Here is a 27586-nt window from a genome sequence, read left to right on the forward strand (position 1 = left end):
CAGATTTTAAATACTTACAACTTTATTAGGAGCAGGCTGTTGTCCCTGCAGCAGCCAGCTCCCATGTATACACAGTATACACAGCCTAGCCAGTACCCAGGTCCTTCCATCCTTCTGCAGCACGTGGAATGCAAAAGAACCAAACACAAAGGGGGCTCTGTAAGTGACAGTGTCTAGTGCCTTTGGGAGCCAACTCCCGGGCTGGGAACAACCAAGCCCCCCAGCTCACCCAGCCCTCTACTCCAGCACAGCAAGGTTCACAAGGTTGGACTCCTCTAGTCAGTGCACACAAAGGGCAGAGGAGGCAGGGGGCTCCAGAGCCCAGATCCTTACAGGTTCACACCCCATGGAAGAAGTTTCTGGAGCCCACAGAATCTCCCTCCTCTTCCACAGACATGAGATACCACCTTAATTTTTTTTTTTTTTATCCCATCACCAGAAACCTATACCTTGAGGCTTGTCTCTGCTCAGCCTTGGAGAGCATGGTTGGATTAGCAAAATGGTCAAGGATAAGACAAACCTCCCAAGTTGTCTTGGTCATACTTATTTTAAAAAGAAAAAAAAAAGGAAGAAGAAAGACATCACAACAGAAAAAAGCACTGAGACCCAGCTTGTGTCAGGAACAAGATAGGTTGTCCCTCCTTGAAATAATTTGTAAAGCTGCTCTGCTAGGGGGCCAGTCACCCCCACTGATGGCAGCTCCCTTCCCTCCCACCCCATTCCCCTGCCCATTCTGCACAGCCCCTGTGCCACCACCTCCTCACCAAGGATGGGTGCACCAAGCACAGGGTGCAGTGCTATCGTCGGCTAGTGGGGGTCCACATCTGCCCTAGAGCCCTGGGTTCCCTTTGATGCTGCAGCCCCACAGTGTTCACCCATGCAGGGGGGAAGATTCCTCCTCACTTCAGTCTTCAGAAGTGACTGCAGCCCTGCCTCAGAAATCCACATGCCCTCGGCCCCTCTGGGGGAGCGCTGTTCGAGGGCTCAGCCTGGGGTTAGGCTGGAATTTGGAAAACCATCCCAGAGGCTTGCCTGGATGGCTGGTTTGTGGGTTCTGGCTATTAGGGGATGCCAAATAAAAGGAATGAACCCCTTTCCCAGGGAAGATACTTGCTCTGATGTCACCTTGCTAAAGTCCAGTATATATTACCTGACTCAGAAGCAGAATCTCCCATGTACATGCTAGAGCAGCTGCACCTTCAAGAAATACCCTGCTTAACCAAAGACTGCTAACTCCAAAACATCTTCCCATGTGGAGCTATAGGAAACACCCTGGTATCTATATCCCCAACATGTTTCCAGGATAGACAAGAGTTCCCATTGTGGCTGCCAAGGGCTTCTGGGTCAGATTATTGATTCTTGGTGTCACCTGAAACCTGTCCCCAAGGCACTTGAGGAGAGAGATCCTGTCTTCATATTTGGAACACCAGTGGGTGGTTGGCTGGGCTATGAGGAGCAGGACACAATGCACCACACAATCATCTTTGTGTCTGGGCAGCTCAGTCTATGGAGGACAACAGCCAGGTCTGCTGGAAGCACCAGGGTCACCACTGTCCCTGGGGAGGGACAAATGTTGGTTCCCAGAGAGCATAGCCTGAGGTAGCAAACAGTGAACCCCACTATCCAACTGCAATGTCATGTGATGTGCCCAAAGCCAGACCATATGTAGCTGGCCAGATGAAAACCAACCTGCAGGCATGTGGATGTTCAGCACCTAGCCCTCTGTGCATTTCCCACGCCCTTCTTAGTGGGGACAAGACCATGGCCACTCTGAAGGTTCTCTGAGGCAACACAGAGCTAAGGTAGCAGCCCTATTTATACCTGCCTCTCTAGAGGAAGAAGCCATCTGAACTGGGGCCTCCTCCTCCCCATCCCAGGGTGTTGTGCGCCATAAGTTCAAGCCCAGCCACCAGTGATACAGAACCCCCTACGTCACTCTTCAAACTCCGTGCTTTACCACAGAATCCATCATCCCTTGTATCTTATTTTAATGGTCAGATCCCTCTTGAAGAAGGCAGTAGGCTCCCTATTGGCTTCCTATATCTATATGCAATGTGTCAGAGGGCATGTACTTGGAAGCCCTCCCACCAGCCTGATGTCATAGACAACACAGTGAGAAGAGGTGGGTGGCTCTTGAGGGAGGGCCAGGAGTAGAAAACCGATGAGAAACCTCCAGACTCCCCCTACACATATACCTCTTCCCAAAAGGGGTGGTCCAGGCTCCAGTTATACCTAATCCCACTCTCCCACCAGTTTTTGCCCACCGCAGCCATTTTTCATTATTCAGTCCTTGTCAGTCAGAAAGAAAAGGTGGGCTGACAGCACCATAAAAACCTGCCTGTTCAGAAACGGCTTAGAGCCCCCCGGGGCCACCTGAGGGTGCCAAGCTGCTGGGCCATGGCTCTTCCAGCAGCCTGTGGCCTCCCTGATGGGGGCCAAGGTCCCTGAAGTTCTTCCTGGGAGGTGCCCATCCTCCAGGTCCCTTGGAAACTGGGCCCCGGCGCCTCTACCCAGTGCCCGCACCTCTCAGCCTCTCCCAGAGACTGGGCCCTGGAGGAGCCCGGCGTGAGGTAGACTGTGCATTAGTCACTTGGCTTCCCCCACCGAGGCCAGGGAGGAGGAGGGGACCTCTCACCCCTGTCCCTGGTCCTTGTCCCTGGAAGTGGGTGACGTCATGGCATGGACCCCCAGCCACTGCCCTCTGCCCACGGCTCCAGCTGGTCAGAACACTGGCAGCACCAATTGGGCAGAGAGTAAGAAGGAGAAAAGGACAGTCCTATTCAGCATGGCCTCAAGATACAGAAGTCCAGCTCCTGGGGCTTCCGGCGCAGGTTGCACTGGTCCCGAGCCAGCAGCCGCCCTCCAGGGCCCAAACACTTGAGTGGACGCCTCTTAAATCCCCGGCCGCAGCTCTTGGAGCAAGGCGACCAGGCACCCAGCTCCCAGGTCGGGCAGGGCTCCCCACAGACTCTCGTTTCCACCGGCCGATAGGCTGCATCACAGGCAGACGCCACATGCAGCCCTGGGGGACCACGACAGTCGACCGCCCGCTTCTGCAGGCCACTGCCACAGCTTGCAGAGCAAGGCCCCCAGCTGCCTGCCACCCAGCGTGCAGGGGGCCTGTCGCCCTGCTGCTCCACCTGATTGGAGAGGCTGAGGACACTGTTGTGGAGCACAGAGGGGCCCCGGGGGTCCTTGGGGTGAGAGGCCTTGTCTTCCCGAGGCTCCTTGGGCAGATAGAAGGAGTAGCGGACCCGGGGTGGCGTCATCTTGCCCACAGAGAGGACCTCCACGGTCAGGGGCTCCAGGATGGGCCGGGAGGCCTGCAGGCTCTCCACCGCAGTCCCCGTGCCACTATAGCGCAGTAGGCTGCCCTTCACCACCAGGTCCCGCTCCACGGCCGACACCACGAAGTGCCCATTGAGCAGGTACTTTCCCTGGCTATTCTTCAGGGCCAGGTAGTTGTCATCTCCAATCAGCCCCTTGTAGCCACGCTGGCGGATGTCGATACTCGAGGCACCCGCAGGGATGGCCACCACAAAATTGTAGCCATGCCTGTGGTGAGAAAGGGGATCATACATTAGACACCTGCCTGGACATAATGCCCTCATCCCCCTCTGAAATCATAGCTGATGCCCCTTTCACAACCCCTGCAGGAGGTCACCAAGATAGCAGAGACTGCTCAACCACAGCACGGAAGGTCAGGGGGGGCACACAAACTGGAAGGCAGTACCTCAGATTGTCACCACATCATCTGAAGCTACATACACTGGCTGTACCACCCTGTGGCCTTTTTTATTCAGGATATTTATACTGTGGTGAATTCTTTTATTTTAAATTTTTTTCATATGTCTTTATTTTGGGGGCAAAAAGAGAGAGAATCCCAAGCAGGCTCCAAACTGTCAGCACAAAGCCCAACGTGGGGCTCAATCTCACAAACCATGAGAGATCATGACCTGAGCTGAGATCAAGAGTCGGATGCTTCCCCGACTGAGCCACCCAGACACCCCTACATGGTGATGAATTCTAGGGCAGGAGTAAAGCACAGGTTTTGGAGCCAGACCCATCCCTATCACTGGCTTAGCTGTTGGCCTGGGATAAGTCACTTAGCTTGTCAGTTGTCTCATCTGTGAAATGGAGATCATAATCACACATACCTCATTAAAGCACCTAGAGCCTATGGCACAGTGCCTACCATCCAGTAAGCACTCAATATATACTAACTGTGAGAAGGAGGAGGAGGTGGAGGAGGAACAGAAGACAAGGCTTCAGTCCCTGAGCCCAAGGCTGGGGCTAGACGTAATGAGACACACTGGCCCTGGAGTCGGGCACCCAGATGAAGCCCTGGCTTGGACACCACCTCCTTGGTGGCTCAGACAAATCAGTCTCTCTGGGTTCCAGGGTCCTCACCCATACAGTGAGGGGGTCAAACTAGATGATATCTAAGGCTCCTTCCAGCTCCACTAGTCCATGAAAGGAGTGCCTGCCATTTAGCCAGTGAAGCAAGTCTGGGGGTGTTTACCTTTAATTCTCCACTTGGTCACCCCCTGCAGATCCCTGTGAACACCACCCACCTGCAGTGCCACCTGTTCCTAGAAAACTTGCCCACCTACAGGCCCAGCAGAGGGCACTGTGTCCAGAAGAGGCAGCTGAGGCTCCTGGACAGCCATCTAGGCCTTTCTAGCACCTGGCCTCCCAAGTTTTCAGAGCCAACCATAGCCTTGCTCAACTGAGACCTCAGGGACTCTGCTTGCTCCAGCTCCTTCCAGAACCTGAGGCAGGACTTTCCAAAGGAGCACATTCCCCCTGAAAATAAAAGGGAACCTGCTGGACTTCAGAAAGCCGGGCTCTGGAGGTGGGAATAGAAGAGGCTTAGAGACATTTCTTCAGCTGACCCTGTACATATCTCCCAGGAAGAGGGAATCGATCAGTCCTAGCCACTCACTTTGCCATTTATTGCCATTCTCACCTCAATCTCATCCCTGAGGCCAGGGCCTCAGGCTCCAGGAGATGGGCAGGCTGTCACATTTTGTCCCCAGGCATGTTTTGTGTTTTGTGATCATCATCATGAACATTTGGTGAGCATTTATTATGCACCAAGTACTACACTGAGCATTTTACTTAGAGTAACACCCTTAATCTTCACAATAGCACAATAGGAAATATATTCATGTCAGGCCCACTATACAAGTGAGGAAATCCAGAATTCCAGAGATGTTGTCACATGTTCAAGATCATCCAGAAAATGGGTAACTGAGATCTGAACACTGGCCAGTCTTACTCTAGAACTCCAGATAGACTCTAATGTTTCTCTGCCATCTCCCTAAATATCATCTCCTTTTCAGTGTTGGACTCCTTAAGCATTCATCTCTGTCAATTGCCTGGCTGGCTGGCTGAATATCATACTCCCAGAAGAGTCTGAGTGGCCCCGACACCAAGGGCACAGCCCATTTACCCCAGTCTAACCCAAGTTTCCACCACCTGGGGGCAGCGCCACTCAGCCCTCCTCCCCCTGCTCCAGGACCCGGAACTCACATGGGCTTGGTGAAGAGGCCTGTCACCTTCTTACAGCTCTTATTGTCGCCCCCACACACCCCACACTTGTCGAATTTCTTCTTGGAGCCCAGGTTCCCATCACAGCCAGCCTTGATGCACTTGCCTTGGACACAGACCGAGGTGGAGTCAGGAGTACATGGTGTACCATCCACCACCTGCAGTGCCCCCAGGAAAGGGAGAAAAGGAAAGAAGGGCAGTTCAGCCAGATGCATCCCAAAGACTTTGTCTCTGCTTTGGTCTCCTGCCCCATGCTCACTCACCTTGGGTGCCAACACATAGAAGTAGCCGGTGCCATTGGCTCGGCAGATGAGCTTGCACTTGTCCCGGGGAGAAACACCTGAGTACTTGGGCACCCATGCCACGGCAAGAGTGAGCCGGTTGGTGCTATGGTTGTAGCCATTGAAAGCCTCACACTGCTCCTCCCGGAAGCTCTTGCCGGAAGCTGAGGAGGGAGGAAGCACAGGCAGGAAGCTAAAGGGAGGAGTGATGGGGGAGAGAGAGCCCTCCTCCCCAGGGTGCTCAGCGCCTGTGGCCTTCAACACCTCTTACCCTCATCTGAGTTATCCTCATCCCTTCTCAAAGAACTAAAGCAGGCTAGGACCAAAGGATGCAGGTCACAGCCAATCACACAACCCCCAAGCAATGGGCCGCCTTCAATTCCCTCCATAACAGACACCCTAAACAGTTTGGGGCTACACAATCCTTCAGGAGTCTTCTGAAACTATTTTCAGAATGTTATGACATGAATAATAATACTAACTATACTGATATACAACTATCAATATATATCAAAACATATTTGTGATATGTGTGCTCCTTGTTAGCCCAATACATAACAAGATTCAATAATGAGTCTAATGGGGCGCCTGGGTGGCGCAGTCGGTTAAGCGTCCGACTTCAGCCAGGTCACAATCTCGCGGTCCGTGAGTTCGAGCCCCGCGTCGGGCTCTGGGCTGATGGCTCAGAGCCTGGAGCCTGTTTCCGATTCTGTGTCTCCCTCTCTCTCTGCCCCTCCCCTGTTCATGCTCTGTCTCTCTCTGTCCCAAAAAATAAAAAATAAACGTTGAAAAAAAAAATTAAAAAAAAAATAATAATGAGTCTAATAACCACCGTCATTTTCAAGTAGTGATGAGAAGAAATGGCATTCTGAGAAATGGCAATAACTGAAATGTCATATGAACATATCCAAGATCTCTACTGCGGACAAAGTCGAGGGTAGTGCCACTAGCATTGCAGTTTGCTAATTAAAAGAAATAATAATTTTAGATAGAAAGATTAGTAAAAACTATACTAAACTACTCACTGAAGGGAATGATAAATTTTAAATTTAAAAAGGCTAGTAAAAATAGAGATGTAATTTTCTCCCCTCCAAGCTCATGGACCCTGGATAAAGAGTCCCTGCTTATGAGTGATGGGCTTGCGAGACTTAATTAACTAAGAGGACATCTAGTGTGTCACTCTCTTGGGCCACTTAGCCCCCCAGCCTAAGTAGGGGGAAGAAAACACCCCCGCCCAAGGGGAGTGGGGAAGAAATGATCCCAAGAGGAATCTGCTCCTCTGCACTTCCAGACTTTGTCCTAGGGGATAGAATCTTGACTGCTGTCAATCTGCAGCCATGAAGTATCCAGAGTGTGGAGGATGAGGGAGGGGTGCCCTCCAGCCTCGATGTCCCCGGGCACAGGCCAACACTGCCCTCCCCTCCTCACCTGAGCTGGGGCAGGGCTCCAGATTGCAGGATCGGTATTTCACCCTCACCCCCTCGCAGTATTTGCCCCCATTGGCAGGGGTGGGGTTGCTGCACTGCCTCCGGGCCAGCTGCACGCCCCCACCGCAGGTGCGTGAGCAGGGACCGTAGGGCTCCCATTTGGCCCAGGAACCGTCCACCTATGAGAAAGAGTCCGTCATACTCCTGCAGCGGCCGGATGCACACTGGGAGCCTGCAGAACAGCTACACGGGTACAGCCCCCACCATTCCATCCCGTCCCACTGGAATGAAGTCCACTGTGGATCATAAGGGGAAAATGACAAGCAAATGGTCAGGGTCCACACAGCGCCCACAGAACACTTCAACCTGGTCAGTAGCAAATGCCTTCTGCACCCAGTTATAAATGAGGCCACTCAGAAGACAAACCCCTTTGGGCTATGGGGTCAGATAGCCAAGTTCTGTCATCATCTCTGCCCTCACCACATGGGTGGTCTTGAGCAAGGGGTGAAACTTCCTTAAATTTAAGGTGCTTCATTAGCAAAAATGGGACCAGTAATACTCAGGTGTGAGATCAGACAGATTTAAATGATACATTGTGTGTGAAAATTCCTAGCACTGTGTTTGCCACCGAGCAAGATGGGTTTCTCCTTACCTACTCTTAGCGTATTGAAAAGAGTCTCTAAATCTAAGGCAGGGGCGGGCCCCCAGTCTTGCCAGAAAACCTTGCTGCCATAGATACTTGAATATTTTTATTTATAAATGATCCATAATCCAGACTCCTCTCCAAACCAGACTTAAGCAGATCTTAAGCTCAATCGGGCTGAAATTGAGAAAGTTTCACTGCAAGAGGTTCTAACATTTGTGCTCAGAGGAAATGAAGATAGGAGACTACAAAGCAATCCCAAAACTTTGTTTGGCTTCAGGGTGAACCATGCAGTGTTGTTTCATTTTTCAAGAGGGTGGAGAGGGGAGAGAAACGGTATAGTCTTCATTATTGTTTTTCTTAGGATGCCAGTAAAGTGAGTTTTCATCCCCTGAACACACATCAGTTGGGCAACAAAGGAAGCGGCCTAGTTGTACAAGCCTGGGATTAAAATGCTCTCATACATCATCCAAAGTGACTAACCCGCATGGAGCTAATCAGGAACTGGCTGCATGTAATCTAAATACTTTAACTTAGGCATACATGCAGCATAGTTATTCTATCTGCCCTTCTGTCTGATAGCTTTTGCTTCACTGAGTCAACATGTCTCTCATCCAGTGAAAGAATTACTTGCTGTTAGCCCCACCTCCTCCTGCAACTAGCACCCCACCTCCTCCTGGCCTTTCACTTGCTAAGAGTCTCTACATTCGCTCCTTCCACCTCCTCCCTCCTCGGTGCCTTGTAATATGGGTTTTGTCCCCATCACACCTGGGAAGCTGCTCTCTCAAAGGCCTGACATGACCACTAATAAACTGAAGAGTCTGTGTATACACCTCATTTTCTCCAGTTTTCCTTCAGTACTTAACACTGTCTCTGCAGCTTCTGAGATGATGCTGTTGTGTCATTGTTGTTTTTAAACTTGCATCACTTTTTCCACCCTGTTCCTACAGAAAACATTCATCTCACAGGAAACACTCCTGCCATGTGCCATTCATTCACCAAATACCTATTGAGTTCTTACTCCATGTCAACGCTGTGTGCATCAAATCCCTGCCCTGAAAATGACTGCATCTCAGCAGGGGAAGATAGACAATAAAAATAGGCCTGGGCATATAGTGTCAGAAGCGGTTAAATGCAGGCACTGGGGAGAGAGCGGTGGAGAAGGCCTTGGTGAGGTGGGCTGCTCTCCATTACAGGGGGTCATGGAAACTTCACTGCAGAGGTGACGGTGGTGCAGATGCCTGAAGGAAGTACAGGAGGGAGTTGTGCAGATAGGAGGGAAAGAGCATTCTAGGCAGAGGGAGCAATGCAAAGACCCTAAGGAGGGACGGGCCTGGAGTGCCCCAGCATCACATGAGCAAGAGAAACAGGAGATGAAGGCAGATAGAGGACTCACTTGTCCAGAGCACACAGAGTAAAGTCCCTGAAGGGTTCTGAGCATGTGGCATGACCTGACTTACATTTTAAAGGATCCCTCTGGCCGCTATGTTGGGAACAGTCTGTGAGGTGTAAGACCAGCAGCAAGGAGATCAGCTAGGGTGCCAAGAGCAAGAATCCAAGGGGGAGTTGACAGTAGCTTGGCACAGGGTGGAAGCAGATAAGGTGGGAAAAATAGTTCAATTCTGCATCTATTTTGAAGATAGAATCAACAGGAATTGCTGAAATAGTAGATGGGCGAGTGTGAGAGAACAGAGGGTTGGCATGAGCAACGGGAAGATGGAGTTGCCAAAGCAAGTTCAGGACAGATGATCAGGAGCTTGGTTTTACAGATGTTATGTTTAGGATGCTTATCTGAATGGAGAAATCAAGATTCAGTGAGGCATGTGAGTCTGTAGTTCAGGACAGAGGTCTGAGCTGGAGATACACATCTGGGAGTCTTCAATGTATCAGTGTAAATGGTACTTAAAGCCATTGGCCTAAATGAATCACCTAAGAAGTCAGTGTGGATAGTGAGGAGAGCTAAGGACTGAAAGCTGGAATGCCAACATGGAAAAACAAGAATATGAGGAAGAGCCAGTGAAGGGGACCAGAAGGGGCAGCCAGTAGGGAGAAGGGAAACCAAGACCCGAGCCTGTGTTCCCAGGGGAGAGAGTGATCAGCTGTGTCAAATGTTGCTAACAGGTCAGACAATATGAGGATGGTAATCAATCACTGCCTTAAGCAGTGTAGAGGCCATTTGGCGACCTTAGTTAGAGTTATTTTTAGAGGAATAGTGGGACTGAAAGCCAGATTGGAATGGACTCCAGAGAAAAATGGCAAGACAGGAACTGGAGAGAGAAATTTCATACCACTCTTTCCAGGAACTTTGTGGTAAAGGGAGTCAGAGAGATAGATTTTGATTTATGGAGAGGAAGTAGGATCAGGAGAAGTTTTATTTAAGATGGGAGGAATTATAGCAAGTTTGTATCCTGATAGAAATGATTCAACTCAAGAGAGGGGAAATCTGACACTGCAGGAGAGAGATGGAAGAATTTATGGAGCATTTTCCTTGAATAGAGGGGATACTATCCTAAGCACAAAGCACTGCACCGCCAGGCCCCATATGAGAATGTGGGCAGCTCATCCATAGCAAAGGAGGAAAGGTAGAGATTACAAGCACAGAAGCAGGACAGACAGTGGATGTGGTGGTGGGAGTTGGTGGAAGTTCTCTTCTGATTACTTGATTGCTTGTTTTTTTATTAATGAGATGGGAAGAAAGGCTACTGGCAAAAGTGGAAATGAAGAGAAAGGGTTGGTAATGGCAGAGAGAGGCGAAGGTGTGACATAATCGTGTAGGATGTTGGGAGGACGAATGCAGTAAAGGAAATAAAATACCATATGACTCCTGAGCAGCATTGCAGGCCCCCCTAAGTTGTCAGGCCATTAGTTTAAGCTGAACCCACTGAGCATGGTTCCATGTCTTTCTCCAGCCGCACTCACCTCCACCTGCACAGTTGAGTGACAGTTGGATTCCACCAGGACAGTGGTTTATCCTAGCGAGTACGACAGAGAGAGGCAGGGGCATGGGAGCCACGAGTGGACATGAAGGAGTGATTTTAACAATGGACCACGGAATTGCAGCTCAAGAAGGAGGTTGGTGAGGGCACAGGAAGAGCAGGTGGGACTGAAGAATTGCTGGAGTCCAAAACTAGAGGGCTGGACAACAGGGCCTTGGTAGTCAGAGTGTGATTCTTGCAAATGAGATCCCAGGGCAGCACTGGGGCTGTGTGATCAGTAAGATAAGCTTTGTGCTTTGACCTCAGCTGATTAGGGCAGTGTCCTTTGTGAAGGGCCAGGGTGGTGAAGGGAATGTCCAGAAAAGAGACTGAGGATATGGTGGATGTTGCTGTTGATGGACTGAGAATTCCAGAAAGCATGTGGAAATACTGTCTTCTCAGATCACATTTCCTATATCCAGTATCCTCTTGGGCAACATCTTTATCCTCCAGACTCCTCTTCCCAAGAGAAGGAGCTGGCCATGGCTGGCCTGTCCTCGGGACCTTCTGGTGGTCAAGGCAACCCCAGACTAGCCCCAAACCACACCCCCAAAGATGTTTCCCATATAGCTCTGGCCTGTCCACCCCTCCAGCTTGCCCCACCTCCCTGACTTTGCTCCATCTCTGCCTGTTGAGACCCTACTCATTCCTCAAGTCCCTCTCCAAATCCAACCTCCTTGCCAAAGTTTTTTCAGACCCCCCCCCCAGTCATCATTAATCTCTCATTCCTTATTCCCCCATGACACGTTTTCACACTTCTATCTTAACACTGAATACATGCCTCTCTGGGTCTTGGATTACAGTGACATTTCTAGCTTCGCCACTAGACTGTGAGCCCACTGAGACACAACCCATGTTTTATTTCTTTCACTGACCACCACACAGTACCTCACATAGTTCTCTGAATACAGTGGGATGATGCCTAATAAATGGCCAAAGGCTTAATTAAATATATGTTCCCAAAACATAGAACAAGATTTTACATAATTGTGTACCAAACCCAGCTCAGGGCAACTGATAAAGTGCTGGCAAATGCTTTTGTATTATATTGCCCCCCTGTACATAAAACCCCAAGGCAAGGCCCTCTGCATCCAAGACAAGGATGGGGAAGGGACCATCATCTCCAGGATCCAGAAAGAGGATGGACTGCTTATTCCTGTCCAACAAAGTCCCAATCCCTTTGTGACCCCACCCCCAGACCAGAAGAATATAAAGTTTTTATTATATTCAGAGAATATGTGGGGTTTAAAACTTGTTCTTAATCAACTGTTATTCTTTTTACCATGAAAAAAATAACTTTTGCTCAGTTATGTCTTAGCTTCAAAAAACAATCACGACAGAAACTTGGTTTGGAATGTAGCAAATTACTGAAGCTTGCCCAAAGGTCTGTTTCCTTTCAGTTCTGAGCCTGGTTCACCTCTGGCCCAGAGCTCCCTGGAAACAGAACACACTCAGAAATAGATGATAGGGGCACCTGGGTGGCTCAGTCAGTTGAGTGTCTGACTTCGGCTCAGGTCATGATCTTGCAGTTCACAGGTTCGAGCCCTGTGTTGGGCTCTGTGCTGACAGCCCAGAGCCTGGAGCCTGCTTCAGATTCTGTGTTTCCCTCTCTTTCTGCCCCTCCCCCACCCACAGTCTGTCTGTCTGTCTCTCTACCTCTCCCTCTCTCTCTCTCAAAAATAAAATAAACATTAAAAAGTTTAAATAAAGAATTTAGAGTGAGTGCTCAATAAATTTAGTCATCATTATCATAAGAAAAAGAAATAGCTGATAAGGGGAGGCTGGAAGGAGCCAACAAGTGAGGAATGCCAAATATCTAGTGATTGGCTTGGGGTTCAGTGCTCACTCCTGCCCAGGTAGGATGAGGCACAGAACTCAGGGCTGGGCCCCCTTATTCCACATGAAAGACTTTCCTCACATGTCTAAGGCCTCACCAAGTTCTCTGACCTACCATATCTCTTGCCTCCAGGCTTAGAGTCAAGAAGGGGATAGGACCACAGACAGGTAAATGGAGGCACAGTGCAGCAATGTGACACAATTATGGCTACACAGCAAACCTGTTCCCGCTGGAGGCCTCCGAGTCCACCCCCTGCCTCTCGCTCAGCTCCAGCACACTCACCCTATACTTATGGAGGTTGTGTCTCTCCACACAGGTCCCCTTGAGGCAGAACTTGCCCTCGCCACAGCTGGTGCCATCTGCCCAGGGGAAGTGGCGGGTCTGGCACACCATCTGCCCCTTCGCCTTGCCAGTGCACCACAGTTTGGTGCAGTACTGCATGTAGGGACAGGGCTTCGAGCCCACACCAAAGGCAAGCTCACACTGCTGGCTCAGGCTGTAGCTGGCACCCGGTAGGTCCTCAGGCAGGGAGATGGGCTTGCTGGGTTGATCCAGGAGGCAGTCACCTACAGGGAGCCAAGGACATTCATCAAAGATGAGTTGAGAAAGGTGAGCTCAGCTAGCCGTGAGTCTGAATGATAGGGAAACACTGAAGCAAGAGCCAGTGGAATGGACTCCCTTGAGAACCCAACTCTTTGGGCTCATGCACACCTTAGGTAACAGAGGACAGGTGCAGAGAGGTAATGAGCAGTCACTCCAGTGACAACCCCGAAGTCCCTCCTCTGTCACCCTGGCTTACCATGCCCACTGTCCAGGAAGTCGGTGACGATGGCAGCACTGCAGGCTGACCAGGGGTTGGCACGGTCAATCTGGATGAGTGTTGGGGACATCATGTGGTTGGCTCGGAGTTTCCCAAACACCTCCTCACACACTTTCACATTGTCATGGGGCATGTTGAACACGTGGCCTGTGGGGTGAGGCAAGAGGACTCAGAGGGCAGAAGGATGTGGGCTATGCAGTTTTAAAGCAGCAGGGCGGAGGGGAGGGGAGGGCGGTTCAGCTGAGGAAGCTAGAGAGCCCATGTCAGCAATTTTCAGGCTGGTCATTTCTACCTAGTGATAGACTGACTACTTTGCAAATGTTAAGATAGTGTTCTTGTGTTCTCTGTCCTGTCCATCAGGCTGTGGGCTCAATGAGAGCAGCAGTGTTATCTAATATATTCTCCCCTTCATGCTTAATTGATGAGATACTCTGACTGCTGAGTCAGACAATATTGCTGGCCTACTGGGCTGGGGCAATCAGAAAAAATAAAACCAAGCGATTGCTAAGGCAGACTCTGACCCTAAGAAAGGATCCCTAAAGCTTCAGGACATGAGGAAGCAAAGACAGATGTCTACCCCCTGACCAAAGCACCCAGGGCAAACCCAAAAGGACCCCAGAGGGGAGCTCTCCTCCCCGTACCCAAGAGTACCCTCCAACCTTACCCAGCTCATGGGCAGTGGTGAAGGCTGATGGAAGCCCATCATCCTCGATCACAGAACAACTTCTCTTGGGGTCGCACATAGTGCCCACATCAGCCATGCCCAGCGTGTCACAGGTGGTGGCCCCACACAGGTCCTGCCAGGGTGGGGGAGAAGCAAGAAGCCAGGCAGAAATTAGGATGGGGTACAGAAGGAGCCTGGAGGAAAGAAAGGTATCCTATGGGATGCTCAGCTCATCCCAACTCCCAGTCTAATGAAGTCCAGCACCTTCCTAGATAGGTCCTTTCTCTCAGAGGGTTGCAGGGCTACACATAGAATCAACCCAGACTGAGGGAGGAAGCATCAGGAAGAAAGCCCTATGGCTCACTGAGAAGATTGTGCCCAAATCCTACTCATAGAGATCCTGTGGGAGGAAATTAGGAGGTACAAAATTAAACTACAAGGTCATTGCTTTATATAGAGACAGACTTCCGAACCAGAAAATGGCGACTCCTACAGCTGGGTGAGGTTCCATTCATGGATAACTGAGGCAGGTGGGAGTGGAAGGCAAGTGTGTTCCTCATCCAGAGTCAGCTCTGAGCAGTCTCAGTCCTTGCGGAGTGACTGGACAACCGTGAATTAAGCTCAGATTCTCAGCCAAAGTGTCATGGGCCAAGGACCCGCCCAAGCCAGAGATTTGGCTTCCTTGAATTGGGAGGAGGCAGAATGAGGCAGATACAGTCTCCTATCCAGACATAGCTCAACTGGCTACAGAAGTTCAAAGGGACCACTGGCTCAGCGACTGCTAGGAACAAAAAATAAATGAACTGCCACCGAAGACAGTCCCTCTTTTTTGTACTGAAACCTGCATCAGAAACTAGGACTTCCTGCAACAACCCTGATGGGAAGCACTTCTGGGGATGGATATCTTAATAAACTTATTGAGCCATCAATGCACCTACATATCTTAAGAGCCCAGGAGTTGGAAACAGGACAAGATACTTAATCACAATAGAGAAGACACTGTTGAATCAGTGATACCGGTATTCTTTCCATTACATCCTTGTCTTCATTCACAGTTTACAAGAAACTATTACATGTAGCATCTCATTTTAATCCCCCAGAGAGTGTTAGGAGGCAGATACATCATTATACCTATTTGTCAAAGGTGAAAACTGAGGCCCATGCTCACAGTTAATCATGGAGATGATTTATTAAATGCTGACATCATGTGTGTACTTAACGTGCATGACCTTACTTAATCCTCACAACATCCCACTGGAAGAATGACTGCTATTATCACCTTCCACAGACGAGGAAGCTGACGCTCAGAGAGGCCCAGGTCACAGAGCAGAGATGTGCTGTACGACTGGTTACCAGCATTCTTTGCACCATGTCACAGCTGACTGGTCAGCAGCTCCTAAGTGAATTCCCAGGAGAAAGAGTGGTGTGTGTTCTCTGTGGTAGCCAAGGCATTCACATAAACACACCCAGAGCTGTTCTCAATCTTATTTCTCTTTAGGGCTCTATGCACGTGCATGTGCATGCACATGCTGATGGTGGGGAACAGCTGGGCAGCAGAGTTAGTGGGGTCAGGAGGCATAGGAGGAAAAGTGGTCATAGTACAGAAAATCAGCAAAATTTAATCCAGAGCCTTCCAAAGTTTACCACCTGAGCAGTCAAACTTGGCTTCCCATGGTCAGGTGATAGTCACACCTCCTAATGAGCGTTAACTCTGGCCAAAGAACTGGGAGGGTAATCAGACTCCAGAATACACAGGTCAACCATGAGCGGTGGACGCCTGGCCTTGATCTGCTGTCCTGGGCTCACATGTGGCATGTCTGCCATTTCTTGGAACCCTTCAGGGTGAACCTCAAACTCCCTCTCTTCCAAGTACTCTTCCCTTTCCAAAGGCTCACTTTTCCAGAAAGTTCTCCTTCCTTCAGAGTTCTGAGACCTAGAAGAGAACTGCTATCAAAACCTGGGAGGGGAAGTTCACCTGACAAGCAGTTTAAGGAACACAACTGCTGAGGAACAGGGCGGGGTCACACGGATCAGCTTGAGAACGGAGGGAGAAGAAGGCAGGGGACAAAGAAGGAAAGAACAGAGGTTTGCACAGAGGCATGGAAGGGGGAGGGGGCTGGGCCCATTCATCCCTAGACACTATAGTACAGCCTCCCCACTAAGGCAGGGGTCTCTGAAAATTCTCGTCTAGTGGTCACAGCCCATAGGGAGAGCCTGTAGGACAAACATGACACCATCCTGGGGCCACCATGCACGCTCACTGCGGGCTTTGTGTAAGAGAAAAGGCATGGGAACAAGAATGGAAAAGCCTAGACTCTGGCCCTGGCCCCACCACTAAGTAGATGTGTGTTTTGGGGCAGGTCACTTCTCTCCTCAGGCCTCAGTCTCCTCTGCTCCTTCCCTGATCCCAGGGTGCTCAGCCCCTTCTGGCCCTGTAGGTTATGAAAGGAACACACACAATGATAAACTTCTAGAATGGAAAGAACCCTAAGGATGATCTTGTCTACTAATCCATGAAAGGAACTCCCAGAAAAGTGAAGGTCACCCATGTGGACATTCAGAATCCCATCTGCTGCTCTGCTCAGCAGAAATGGTGAGACCAGACTGACAGCTCAGACTGGGGTCTAAGCAGCCACTGGAGCTCCACTGCCCAGCAGCCCGCCTCTGCCGCTGGAAGGTCCTTAAAGCCAAAAAAAAGGCCTCCATTCTTCTCCGGGAGGGTGGATTCTCTCTGGAGCATAGACATGCAGCTGCAGACCCTTCCTGGCCAGGAGCAACCTGTTCTTTCCATCAAGAAATCCCGGTTTCCCTGGATCAAACAAGAGGAACAAGGAAGGAGCCGGCAGATTTCCTGAGGGTCAGGGTGTAGCTGAGAGCAGCAGGCTTGCAGTAACCAGTGTCTTCATTGTGGGAAGATGCAGCTGTTTGGGGTCAGGGGCTCTGCCTGGCCCTCTTCCCCCAGCCAGGGACTCAAATGAAGAATTGCTGGATCTTAGTTCTTTGAACGCCTACAGGCGGGTGTGCAGGGCTCAGTAGTGCCTCATTTGTGGCACTGAATGTCTCCACCCTTCTGGAATGAACTCAGATGCACTCAAATTGCCTTAACCTCTTCAGCTCAGGCCCTTGTCTCCAGAAATAGAAACTGTTCTGGTTCCTTCTGCCTGGAGGGTGGAGGCACTTCCCACCCAGCCCCTACCTGCCTCACTATTTCTGGTAATTTGCCATTTCTCCTTGAAGCTACAGCTGCTGTTCCAGATGACCCAAGAATCATCTTGGCCAAGACCCTGGTCTTCCCAGGTTATTGTTTTCTCACTGTACCTTTTCATAAAATAATTTAGGATTGGAGAGCCATGACTTGAAAGCAAGCACCTTGCAGTGGCCCAATCCACTGCCCAATCCACATTTACCATGCCCACTCCCTCCACGCCTCACCACAACTCCTCATGGCCTTCCTTCCCACCTCCTCTCATTTCCCCAGCCACATACTGAGATGCTCATATTTTCCAGCAGTACGGGGTGGAGGACCCACAAAAATCAAGCACATTAACTTTTTTTTTAATGCAGCAGAAGATATGTGTTCTCATGCAGCCAACTTCCTACTCATTATGAACTTGTAAGCATGTGGGCCAGTGCTTATATTCATGGCCACACCGCAGCTTCCAAGTATTGTACTCACACAACTTGGGAGTCAACCTCTCACTCTGTAGATGAGGAAACTGAAGCTCCATGAACTCACCCAAAGCCATACAGCTATTAACTAAAGAATGAGCTACTGAACCCTTTTGACACCAAGGCCAGCAGGGGTCTTTGGTCTGAACCACAGCACTCTAGTTAGGATAGCATAAGTACTGTTGAAAAACACCCAGTGCTTGGATTAATATTGTGCCTTTAACTTGTTTCCCATCTGAATCTCTGGCGTGCATCTCTGTATTTCCTCATCCAACCCCAAATCTACCTCTGTTTGTAATCCCTAAGCATGGGAGGGCCTTGCTTTGCTAGAAGAAGGGGAAAAAATAGCAATTCTGGGTGTCTGGGCAATGGGACTAGGGATGCCTGGTGAAGAAGAGAACCCACTCTAGAAACATCTATCAGCAGAGTGGGTTTCGCTAGAATATTAATTCCTCAAGATGTACAAAATGGTGTTACAGTGGGAGACCAAGGTAACTAAGACAAGAATAAGAGAAATCCAAAGCATGCAGGAAGACCAAGCTTTTTCTGGAAATCATCAGTTCAAGAGAGGATACATATCGAATACAATGTTAATAGCTGACACTGAGCTGCTACCAGGTGCCAGACACTGTTCTAAGAGCTTTCCTGTATTAGTTCTTAAATCTGTACAATAGCTTTATGAGGGAGATGCCATTGTCAGGCCCCATTTTACATATGAGGCTCAGAGAAGGTAAGTTACTAGCCCAGGATCAGTGAGCCCAAGGTCAGACAGGAAGGGAGGGGCAGAGTGAACACTGAAATCCAGAAGTGCCGCCTGAGAGCTGAATGCTTCCCTCACATCAGTACTGCTTCCAGAGATGAAGGGGCTGGGGAATCTCAAGATGGCAAGACTTTCCAGCCCATACCCTCAGCCCCCAAAGCACAGGTTGGCCACTGAAGAGGGAGAGGCCTGGGGAGAGGGGAATGACAGGATTGACTGCCAAGAGTGCTATTAGAGCAGCGCCTGCACCCCTTTCCTGGTTGAGCAAGCTCCTGGCTCCTTGCCCCACACCTGCACTGACACACTGACCCCGTCCCTCCTGTGCACCCTGTCTGCTGGCTCCCTGCTGGGGCCTCTCCTTTCTCCAGGGCAAAAGCTGATGGCAAAGAGCCAACACGAAATGCCAGAAGAACCTGACCCCTCCCAACCCTGCAGCCTGACAGCTGAAAATGCTGAGTTAATGATCCCCAGGAAGGGAGGTGAGCTACCTAAGCACCCAGAGCTACACACACTCCTTTCACTAGTATCAGTGTCTTCCTCCCATGAATACATACTGAACAACGGCAGCATGCACGGCCCACTGGAGAGGCTACAAAGACACAAAAGTCTTTTTTTTTTTTTTAGATTCATTTATTTATTTTTTAGATTCATTTATTTTTTAAAATAATTCTCCATCCCTTCCCCTGGGGTCCGTTAAGTTTCTCAAATTCTACATACGAATGAAAACATAAGATATCTTTTTCTTTTTTTAATTTTTTAATGTTTATTTATTTTTGAGAGAGAGAGACAGAGACAGAGAATGAGGAGGACACAGAGAGGGATATACAGAATCTGAAGCAGGCCCCAGGCTCCGAGCTGTCAGCACAGAGCCCAATGCAGGCTTGAACTCACAAACTGAAGATCATGGCTTGAGCTGAAGTCAGCTGCTTAACTGACTGAGCCACCCCCAATATCTGTCTTTTTCTGACTGACTTATTTCACTTAGCATAATACCCTCCAGTTCTATCCATGTCTGTTGCAAATGGTGACATTTCATTCTTTTTCATCAATGAGTAGTATTCCATTGTGTATATATACCACATCTTCTTTATCCATTCATCAGTTGATGGACATTTGGGCTCTTTCCATAATTTGGCTATTGTTGATAGTGCTGCTATAAACATTGGGGTTCATGTGCCCCTACAAATCAGCACTCCTTGCTTAAAGGAGTTTACAAGTCAGTGGAATGTGCTGAGTCCATAGTTTTCACACAAAACAGACATGTATTAAGTGTACTTACAAGTACAATGAGACAGAATGCTTTAAAACAGGGCCATCCCAAGTGTAAGTTCTGGCAAAGGATCTGTAGATAATTATTCAACAACAACAAACATACTGACAGACCACAAAGGTAGTGATGACAACAGGTGCCTATTCTGGAATACCCAGTAACTTATCCTTGATAATGCCTTTAAGTTCAGTACCATTGTCATCATCATTATCCTTCTATGGATAAGGAAAGTGGAGTCCAGGTGGCTGATTCGTTCAATGACCATTGCTAAAAGTCAAGTGGCAGGACTGAAACTCAACTCTGCCTGACTCCAAGTCCATGTTCTTTCCATTGTGCCACACAGCCAAGACCAGGCATCAAGGCAAGGTGTGGGGAAGCACCATGAGTGGCACAAACATCTACCAAGAAGTTCAAAGACAGGATGACAGCAAGACCAAAGGAGGGAGAAAACCTCATTTGCCTTCCTGTCTAAACCAGCGTTCAAGAAAAAGAAAGAAGAAGATTCTGGTGCACATTCCTCCTGATGTTTATAGCAGCATTATCTACAAAAGCCAGATTATGGAAACAGCCCAAGTGCCCATCAACTGATGAATGGATAAAGAGGATGTGGTATATACATACAATGGAATATTACTCAGCCATCAAAAGGAATGAAATCTTGCCATTTATGACATGGTTGGAGCTAGAGAATATTATGCTAAGTGAAATAAGTCAGAAAAAGACAAATACCGTATCATTTCACTCATATGTGGAATTTAAGAAACAAAACAAACAATCAAAAAGAGAGACACAAACCAAGAAACAGACTCTTAACTATAGAGAACAAATGGATGGTTACCAGAGGGGAGATGTGTGGGGGGATGGGTTAAATAGGTGATGGTGATTAATGAGTGCACTCATGATGAGCACCAGGGGTTGTATGAAGTGCTGAATCACTAACTCATATACATGAAATTAATATTACACTCTATGTGAACAAACTGGAATTTAAATTAAAAAAAAAAGATTCTGGTGCACACTCCTTCCTCCAAACTTCCTCCCCCATCCTCCATTATTAATATAGGCTTCCTTATTTGGTATAAGTAAAAGAAGGAGGGAGAAGAACAATCACCTTCCAAGTCTGGGAGCAACCATATTCCACTCCTTCCTCTCCTATTCTCCTTCCTCCCTCCTCCCTCCTCCCTCCCAGAAGTAGTGTTCAGTTTCCATTCAGTGATAAAGATTTACAAACTCTTAAATACCAAAGCTACAGGTACCCCTCTTTGCTAATATCTTCCAAGGTCCAGCTTCCAAAAGATTCTGACAAAACTCTAACTCTCTTTATTGTATTAGGAGATATGTGTAAAACACGTTATCATTTTATTACTTTTTTTTTAATTTTTTTTAACGTTTATTTATTTTTGAGACAGAGAGAGACAGAGCATGAACGGGGGAGGGTCAGAGAGAGAGGGAGACACAGAATCTGAAACAGGCTCCAGGCTCTGACCCGTCAGCACAGAGCCTGACGCAGGGCTTGAACTCACGAACCGCGAGATCATGACCTGAGCCGAAGTCGGACGCTTAACCGACTGAGCCGCCCAGGCGCCCCTTATTACCTTTTTTTAATTGAATGCTAAATTTCACTGCCATATGGCAAGTCATTTATTATAGAAAGAACTAGCCTCTATCTCAACTGAGCCTCCAGAGTGCTGTTCCTCTCTACACAGTATAGAATACATGCATGTGCCCCCATAAAACATAGTACTACTCAAGGCCAAAACAAGGTAAGCACCAAGCTGGGGACTAAGAGGCAGAAAGGTGAGGACATGAATGAAGGAAACAGAAGAGAAGAGAACAACGGCAAGCAGCCTGCCCTGGAGAATCTCAAAAGAGGAGAAACAAGAGCATAGAAAAAATGGTGAGGGGAGAGGGGGAGGGAACGGCATACAGTCCTACTAAGTGCAACAGAATAGGGGCGCCCAGGTAGCTCAGTTGGTTGAACATACAGCTTCCACCCAGGTCATTATCTCATGGTTCATGAGTTCGAGCCCCACATGGGGCTCTGAGTTGACAGTGTGGAGTCTGCTTGGGAGTCTCTCTCTCTCTCTGCCCCTCCCCCACTCGTGCACTCTTACTCTCAAAATAAATAAATTTGAAAAATAATAATAAAAATAAAATAAGTGCAACAGAATAAATAAAGTAAATGAAGGAATACTCATGCAGAAAAACCACAAATTGCAAATCCTAAAAAACAAAGTCTGTTCAAAGGAGAAAATGTTACAAATAGCAAAACAGATGGTGGAATGGAGAAGAGGGACTCCTGCAACACAGGAAACAAGTTTCCTTTCCCATCACCACCAGCTCCCAAGCCCAATACCTTCTTGCCACCTGTCCCTTGTCCCCTTCCCTCAGAGGGCCTTCCTGGCTCTAGCCACAAGAAGAACAATCCCCCACCGGACTTCCAACAGAGGGGTCATGCCTCCCCCATGGCACTTAACACACCCTTGTGTAATGAGCTATTTCCTTGTCAGGCTCCCAGATATCCAGTGAATTCCTGAGAGCTAGAGGCCACATCGTAATATCTGTACCCCCACAGCCCAGGACAGTACCTGGAAATAACAGCTGCTCAGTAAGCACTTTTGAAATGTAGAATAAATTCACGAAAGCTAGTCTGCCACAAAGTTACCCAAATTGCAGAGGCATCGGAGGTTAAGGGAGAGCAGACTGAGAGAAATGCAGTCCTACTGAGCCCCAGCACCAGATACCTCATTCCTGCTGCCCAAGGCAACAAGAAGCCACTGAAACTTGTCTTCTCACGGAAATGAATGTCCACCCAGAAAGACTGGCTGTAATTCTCCACAGATCCTGGTTCCAATCCCGTGCTGACCTCACCCTGCTGTTATGAGTCTGGAGACTGATTGCTTTGCAGAATCAAATGTGCGCTCCTTCTCCAAGACCATGAACTGACTCTGAATCTTTAAGAAAACTCCTCAAATTGCCAAAATATTTGTTGTATGATCAATTCTTTTTTTCTCCTTTGCGCACAGCAAAGTCTCCTCCCTGGGTCATGTCTTTCCAGTGTTTTGATTTCAACACCCCACACCCCTCCCTCTGCCCGCCAAGAGGACAGCAGCGTCTCCCCATAGCCTGGGCCCAGACTTGTTTTCATGCACAGCAACTCTGACAGTGGGTCAACGGGGGTGCTCCGGTGCCCATCAGTCCCAATGCTCCCACTGTTCCCCCTTCAGGTACCTGGCACCTGGAGCTCTACAGGTGCTGTTCTCGCCTCTTCCTCATAGGAGGAAGTACAGTCTGATGGAGACTGACCCTTCCCTGCTTCCTTCCTGTGTGCTATCAGAGTCACTAGCCATTTTTCAGAATTTTCTGGGGGGACCAAGGAATAGGTGACTCTAAAGATGTCTGACAGTTCAAGATCCATTATAGACCAAAGGTGATTAACAAAATAAGCATATTTCTAAAAACTTGTTATCCAAACAAACCATATACAATTGACCCTTGCACAATATGAAGGTTAGAGGCACTGACTCCCATTGCAGTCGAAAATCCACACATAACTTTTGGCTCCCTAAAAACTTAACTAAAAATACCCTAGCGTTGACCAAAACATACCAGTAACAGTCAATTAACACACGTTTTGTATGCTATATGTATTATACGCTGTACTCTTACAGTAGAGTAAGCTAGAGAAAAGAAATTGTTATTAAGAAAATTGTAAAAGAAAATCCATTTAGAGTCCTATACTGTATTGGAAAAAGTCCACCTGCAAGTGGACCCATGCAGTTCAAACCCATGTTCAAGGGTCAACTGTAAATACATATAGATAGATAGATAGATAGAGATATAGATATATAGATATGCAATCCTACTGCATATCCTATATATATATATATATATATATATATATATATATATATCCTCATTTTAGTTTGAAAAAGCATTGCTTACACCAACATTACAATAATCAGGGAAGTTCATACCCGACTTAAAGGATTACTACTAAACCTTACAAAGTAAAACACAAGTTTCTCTTGCGTTGGAGTGCAGCAGGAGACTCCTCCAGGTTCCCAGAGACCACATCTGCCTTGTCTACAAAGAGCAGCTGCAGGCTCGTGTTCTCACCACATACTGTACCTTCCCCAGGGGAATTCAGGAATGAGCAGTTCCTAAGACCCTGAGAATGCTGCAGGCCCTGAAGTCTGTGCTGGCAAGGAGGCGAGGCAGAGATGTTTACTCGAAAGCATTAAGCACATACCTGGATGTTGGTCCTGCCAACACAGCTTCCCCACTTTCTGGCTTCGCCCTCTAGAAGCCTAAGAGAAGGACAGCTTCCAAAATTCACATCTTGCACATCACTGCTTCTGACCCAAGTGGCCATGCATCTTGTACCCATTATGCATGGTTAGCATAGCCCCTGGGTCTAGACACCACTGACAAACAGAAGCTGTCATGCTGCTTGATTGCTTCTTCTTTAAAACGCGAATCCTTCTGATGATGTGGCCCATACTCCCAGCAGGAGTCCTCTTTCTAGGGCTGGCTCCAAAAGTCAACCTAACCACAAAGCAGTGGAGACTGAGGTCTGTTATGTTAGAAGCACTGAGTGACCTCCACAGGGGCATCCCAGGTAGCAGATGGGCCAACAGCTGCTTTGCCCATTAAGATATCCTGTTCTTGGCCTTTGCTTTCTCCCCCCAAGCAATCTGACTGCCGAGTTGGTCTGTGTGCAGAGGTCGAAGCCACCTCCTCTGCAGTTTCCCCATGACTCAGACAGTGTGTGCAGGGGCTGGGCAGTGGCAGCTCTACAGACCTCAATTGGAAGAATGAGTGCAAGGAAACAGACTCAGGCCAAAGACCTCCCTAGAGGAACCAGGTGGTGGGAGGAGAAGGCTGGGAAAAGAGGAAGTTCAATTCCAGGAGGGGACAGGCGGTGCCAAATGGGTTAGTGTGGAAGACTTTAGCTCCAGCCCAGTGTGTGCCAGTGCAGCTCTGAGTGGCCTTTGGAAACAGTGGAGAGTGAGAGCCCCATGGGTAACCAAGGATTCTGTGCCATTCCCAGAATGATGTGGTTATGACAATAACAAAACAAGAGCATGGCACCAATTCAAGTTGCAACCCCCAAAATCAGAGGAAGCGGGTCACCTGGATGCCCCTCTTCCTCCCAGTCCCATGAATCTGAGAAATTTCAAGAATCCAAAATCTTCAACGTACCCAGTCACCACAATACCTGTGAATGTAAATTTTCATAAAGCCATAGCAAAGAGCAGAGGTGCTTCTGCGATCTGACCATCTTTCCATTCCCAACACTCAGTACCTTTCCAGTCCTGCACCTGGGGTCTCCAGATGCTCTTTACTAAGCTCACACCACCTGCACACTGCCAGGGGCAGAAACTGGAGCCCTACAGTCAAGTGTGGTCATCAGAAGTTTCAGTGAATCAGTGTCATAAGTAACCTCTGCTGCTCTGCTCCATAACACACATCAGGGCAAATGGGTCACCCTCGGCCAACAAGGAAATGGGAAAATTGAGAGATTTTACCCAACTCGGCTCCAAGTGCAACTCCACTTGAAACTCCAACCTCCAAACAGGTGCTTGAACTAGATGGCCTGCTCTGAATGGACTGGAATCCCCTCAAATAGAAGGCAGGCCCAGCACACAAGGGTACAGGAGAAGCAGCAAAGAAGGACGGAATGCTCCCAAGTACTTGAGTCTGTCTTTTTCATTTCAACCCACAAAATATCCCAATTGATTCCCTTCGTCCCAATCCAGGTTTTCCAGGCCCAGGACAGAGGATAACTGAACATGTTACCCAGAAGAAATGTAGCCAGGCTCCGAACTGGAACGCTTGCATCACCTTCCAGTTTCACAAGAAGAGAAAAGAAGCCTCAGAAGAGCTGTCTGGAAGGATTTAGACGCCCTGGTTGAATAGGGGCGGACCTTTCCCGACCCCTCCAACACCATCCTCAGAGCGCCTCCTATCTGCCTTGGAGGCACACTGCGGCTCCGGGGCGGCAACTTCCTGGGTTCCGGCCCCTCCGCGCCTGATCTAGGAGGCGCTGATTGGCCACGCCAGGCCAACACCTTCTGAAGTAGCAGGCGCTCCTCCGACAGCCCACGTGCATCCAGATGCACGTGAGCCGAAGCTCCACGGAGCCCAGGAGCGGACTGTCCCTGTTAGAACCAAAGTGGGAGACGGGAGAGATCAACAAAATTTTAACCCGGGGTCACTTGATTGGCACAAAGGGCATTTGGAGAGCTAAGGACGGTGACCCTAAGAAAATGGGGTTATCTGGGTCCAAAGAGTTGACAGATCATCTAACTCACCTGCCTGGTGAAGAGGATGGCTGTGTCCCAGTACTCTGGGTGTTTGTCACTCACTTTATTCAGCTTCTTCTGCCAGGCGCAGAAGTTGCGCAGCGTCAAGGCCGCGTTGCCCGTGACCTTGGGCCCGGCGTCGCGGTCTCCGAGAAGTAGCACCTTGACCACAACGATGGTGATGGGGTTGAGGATGCTGGGATGGCGGTAGAGTCGCGCCGCTGTGGCCAGCAGCGTCAGCAAGTAATGCTCCAAGTCCGCGCCGTGGAACTTCACCATTGACTCGTCTGCCACCACCAGTGTCTCCACGAACCGCGGGATAGACACGAAGCGTTTGGCGCGCCCGGACCTGCGCCGGCTGCGACTCTCTCCTAAGCCGGTCCCTCGCGGCTTATAAGGGTCCAGCGCCCGCAGGATGGCGGGGTTCCAGCCTGAGGCCACCCCGCAGCGAGAGGTGGGATCTCCGGGTGGCCCGCCAGGGGCGCCCCGGCGCTGGAGGAGGTGTGCGCCCTGGCTGTTGCGCTGCACTGCCTGCGCGCTGGCGTTGGGGAGTGGGCTAATGACATACTCGGCGCCTCCGTAGCCAAAAGCTCCTCGTAGACCCCCGCACAGGCTCACAGCAGCGAAGGAGTCTGGTTCGGCGTTCACGTCCCCAGAGTAGAAGCAACGTCGCAAGTCTGCAGAGCTCCCGGTGAGTCCCGCGAGGGGGACGCCCAGATGCTCAGTGGCGAAGGCGGGCGCCAGGAACTGAGCATCTGGAGTTAAGTGTAGGTAAAAGTCCTCCTGAAATGCTGTGATCTGAAAAATGAGTCCCTGGTGCCCGGAGTCCTCGGGACCCCTCCGGTAGTAGTGGCGGCCATTGATGTCCGGGTCCAGTCGAATGGGAACCACCACCTCCTGCTCTGGTTCTGCCCCGCCAGCGGGTCCCCCGGCGAGAGCCAGGGTTAAGATGCCCAGCAGAAGCATGGCGCCGGGCAGCGCACTGCCGCACTCTCAGAAGGGCTCGGCGCGGCTCCCCGGCCGCCGGCGAGTCTCCTTGCAGCAGGCACACGGGAACCACCAAACCTCCGGGGCAGTCCGCAGCTCCCAGAAAGCAGAGCAAAGAGAGAGAGACTCCTCCCAGAGCAGTGAGCGTGCACCGAACAGCCCGCGCCTCCTACCTGTGCCTTTCCAAGCAAAGCGCGCCCTGGGAGCTTAAGTACAATCGCTGTCAAGTGCAAGGACAGAGATTTGCAGCCGAGAACTAGAGGGAGGTGCCGGGCCACTTCGAACCGCAGCCACTCGCTGCGCTGAGAGCCAGGAGCTGGGCGAGCCTATTAAAGGCCCCCTCCTCTTTGGACTGCCCAGTCAGCGCCCCTCCCTCTCTCCCCTCCCAGCCT

At 49.5% G+C, this 27586-nt stretch overlaps 1 protein-coding gene across 1 annotated transcript; it reads right to left on the reverse strand.

Annotated features, from left to right (window-relative positions):
• ADAMTS15 (ADAM metallopeptidase with thrombospondin type 1 motif 15) lies at positions 1-27586 on the reverse strand. Its single transcript, XM_025928956.2, has 8 exons — positions 26217-27586; positions 14201-14333; positions 13516-13683; positions 12999-13282; positions 7263-7440; positions 5817-5998; positions 5536-5711; positions 1-3555 (listed from the first exon to the last, which is right to left on the reverse strand). The coding sequence occupies exons 1-8, from the start codon at positions 27171-27173 to the stop codon at positions 2781-2783; spliced, it is 2853 nt and encodes a 950-aa protein (XP_025784741.1). The 5' UTR covers positions 27174-27586; the 3' UTR covers positions 1-2780.

The sequence above is a fragment of the Puma concolor genome, chromosome D1 (assembly GCF_028749965.1).
Source record: "Puma concolor isolate L17-30 chromosome D1, mPumCon1.1.hap2, whole genome shotgun sequence".
Lineage (NCBI taxonomy): Eukaryota > Metazoa > Chordata > Mammalia > Carnivora > Felidae > Puma > Puma concolor.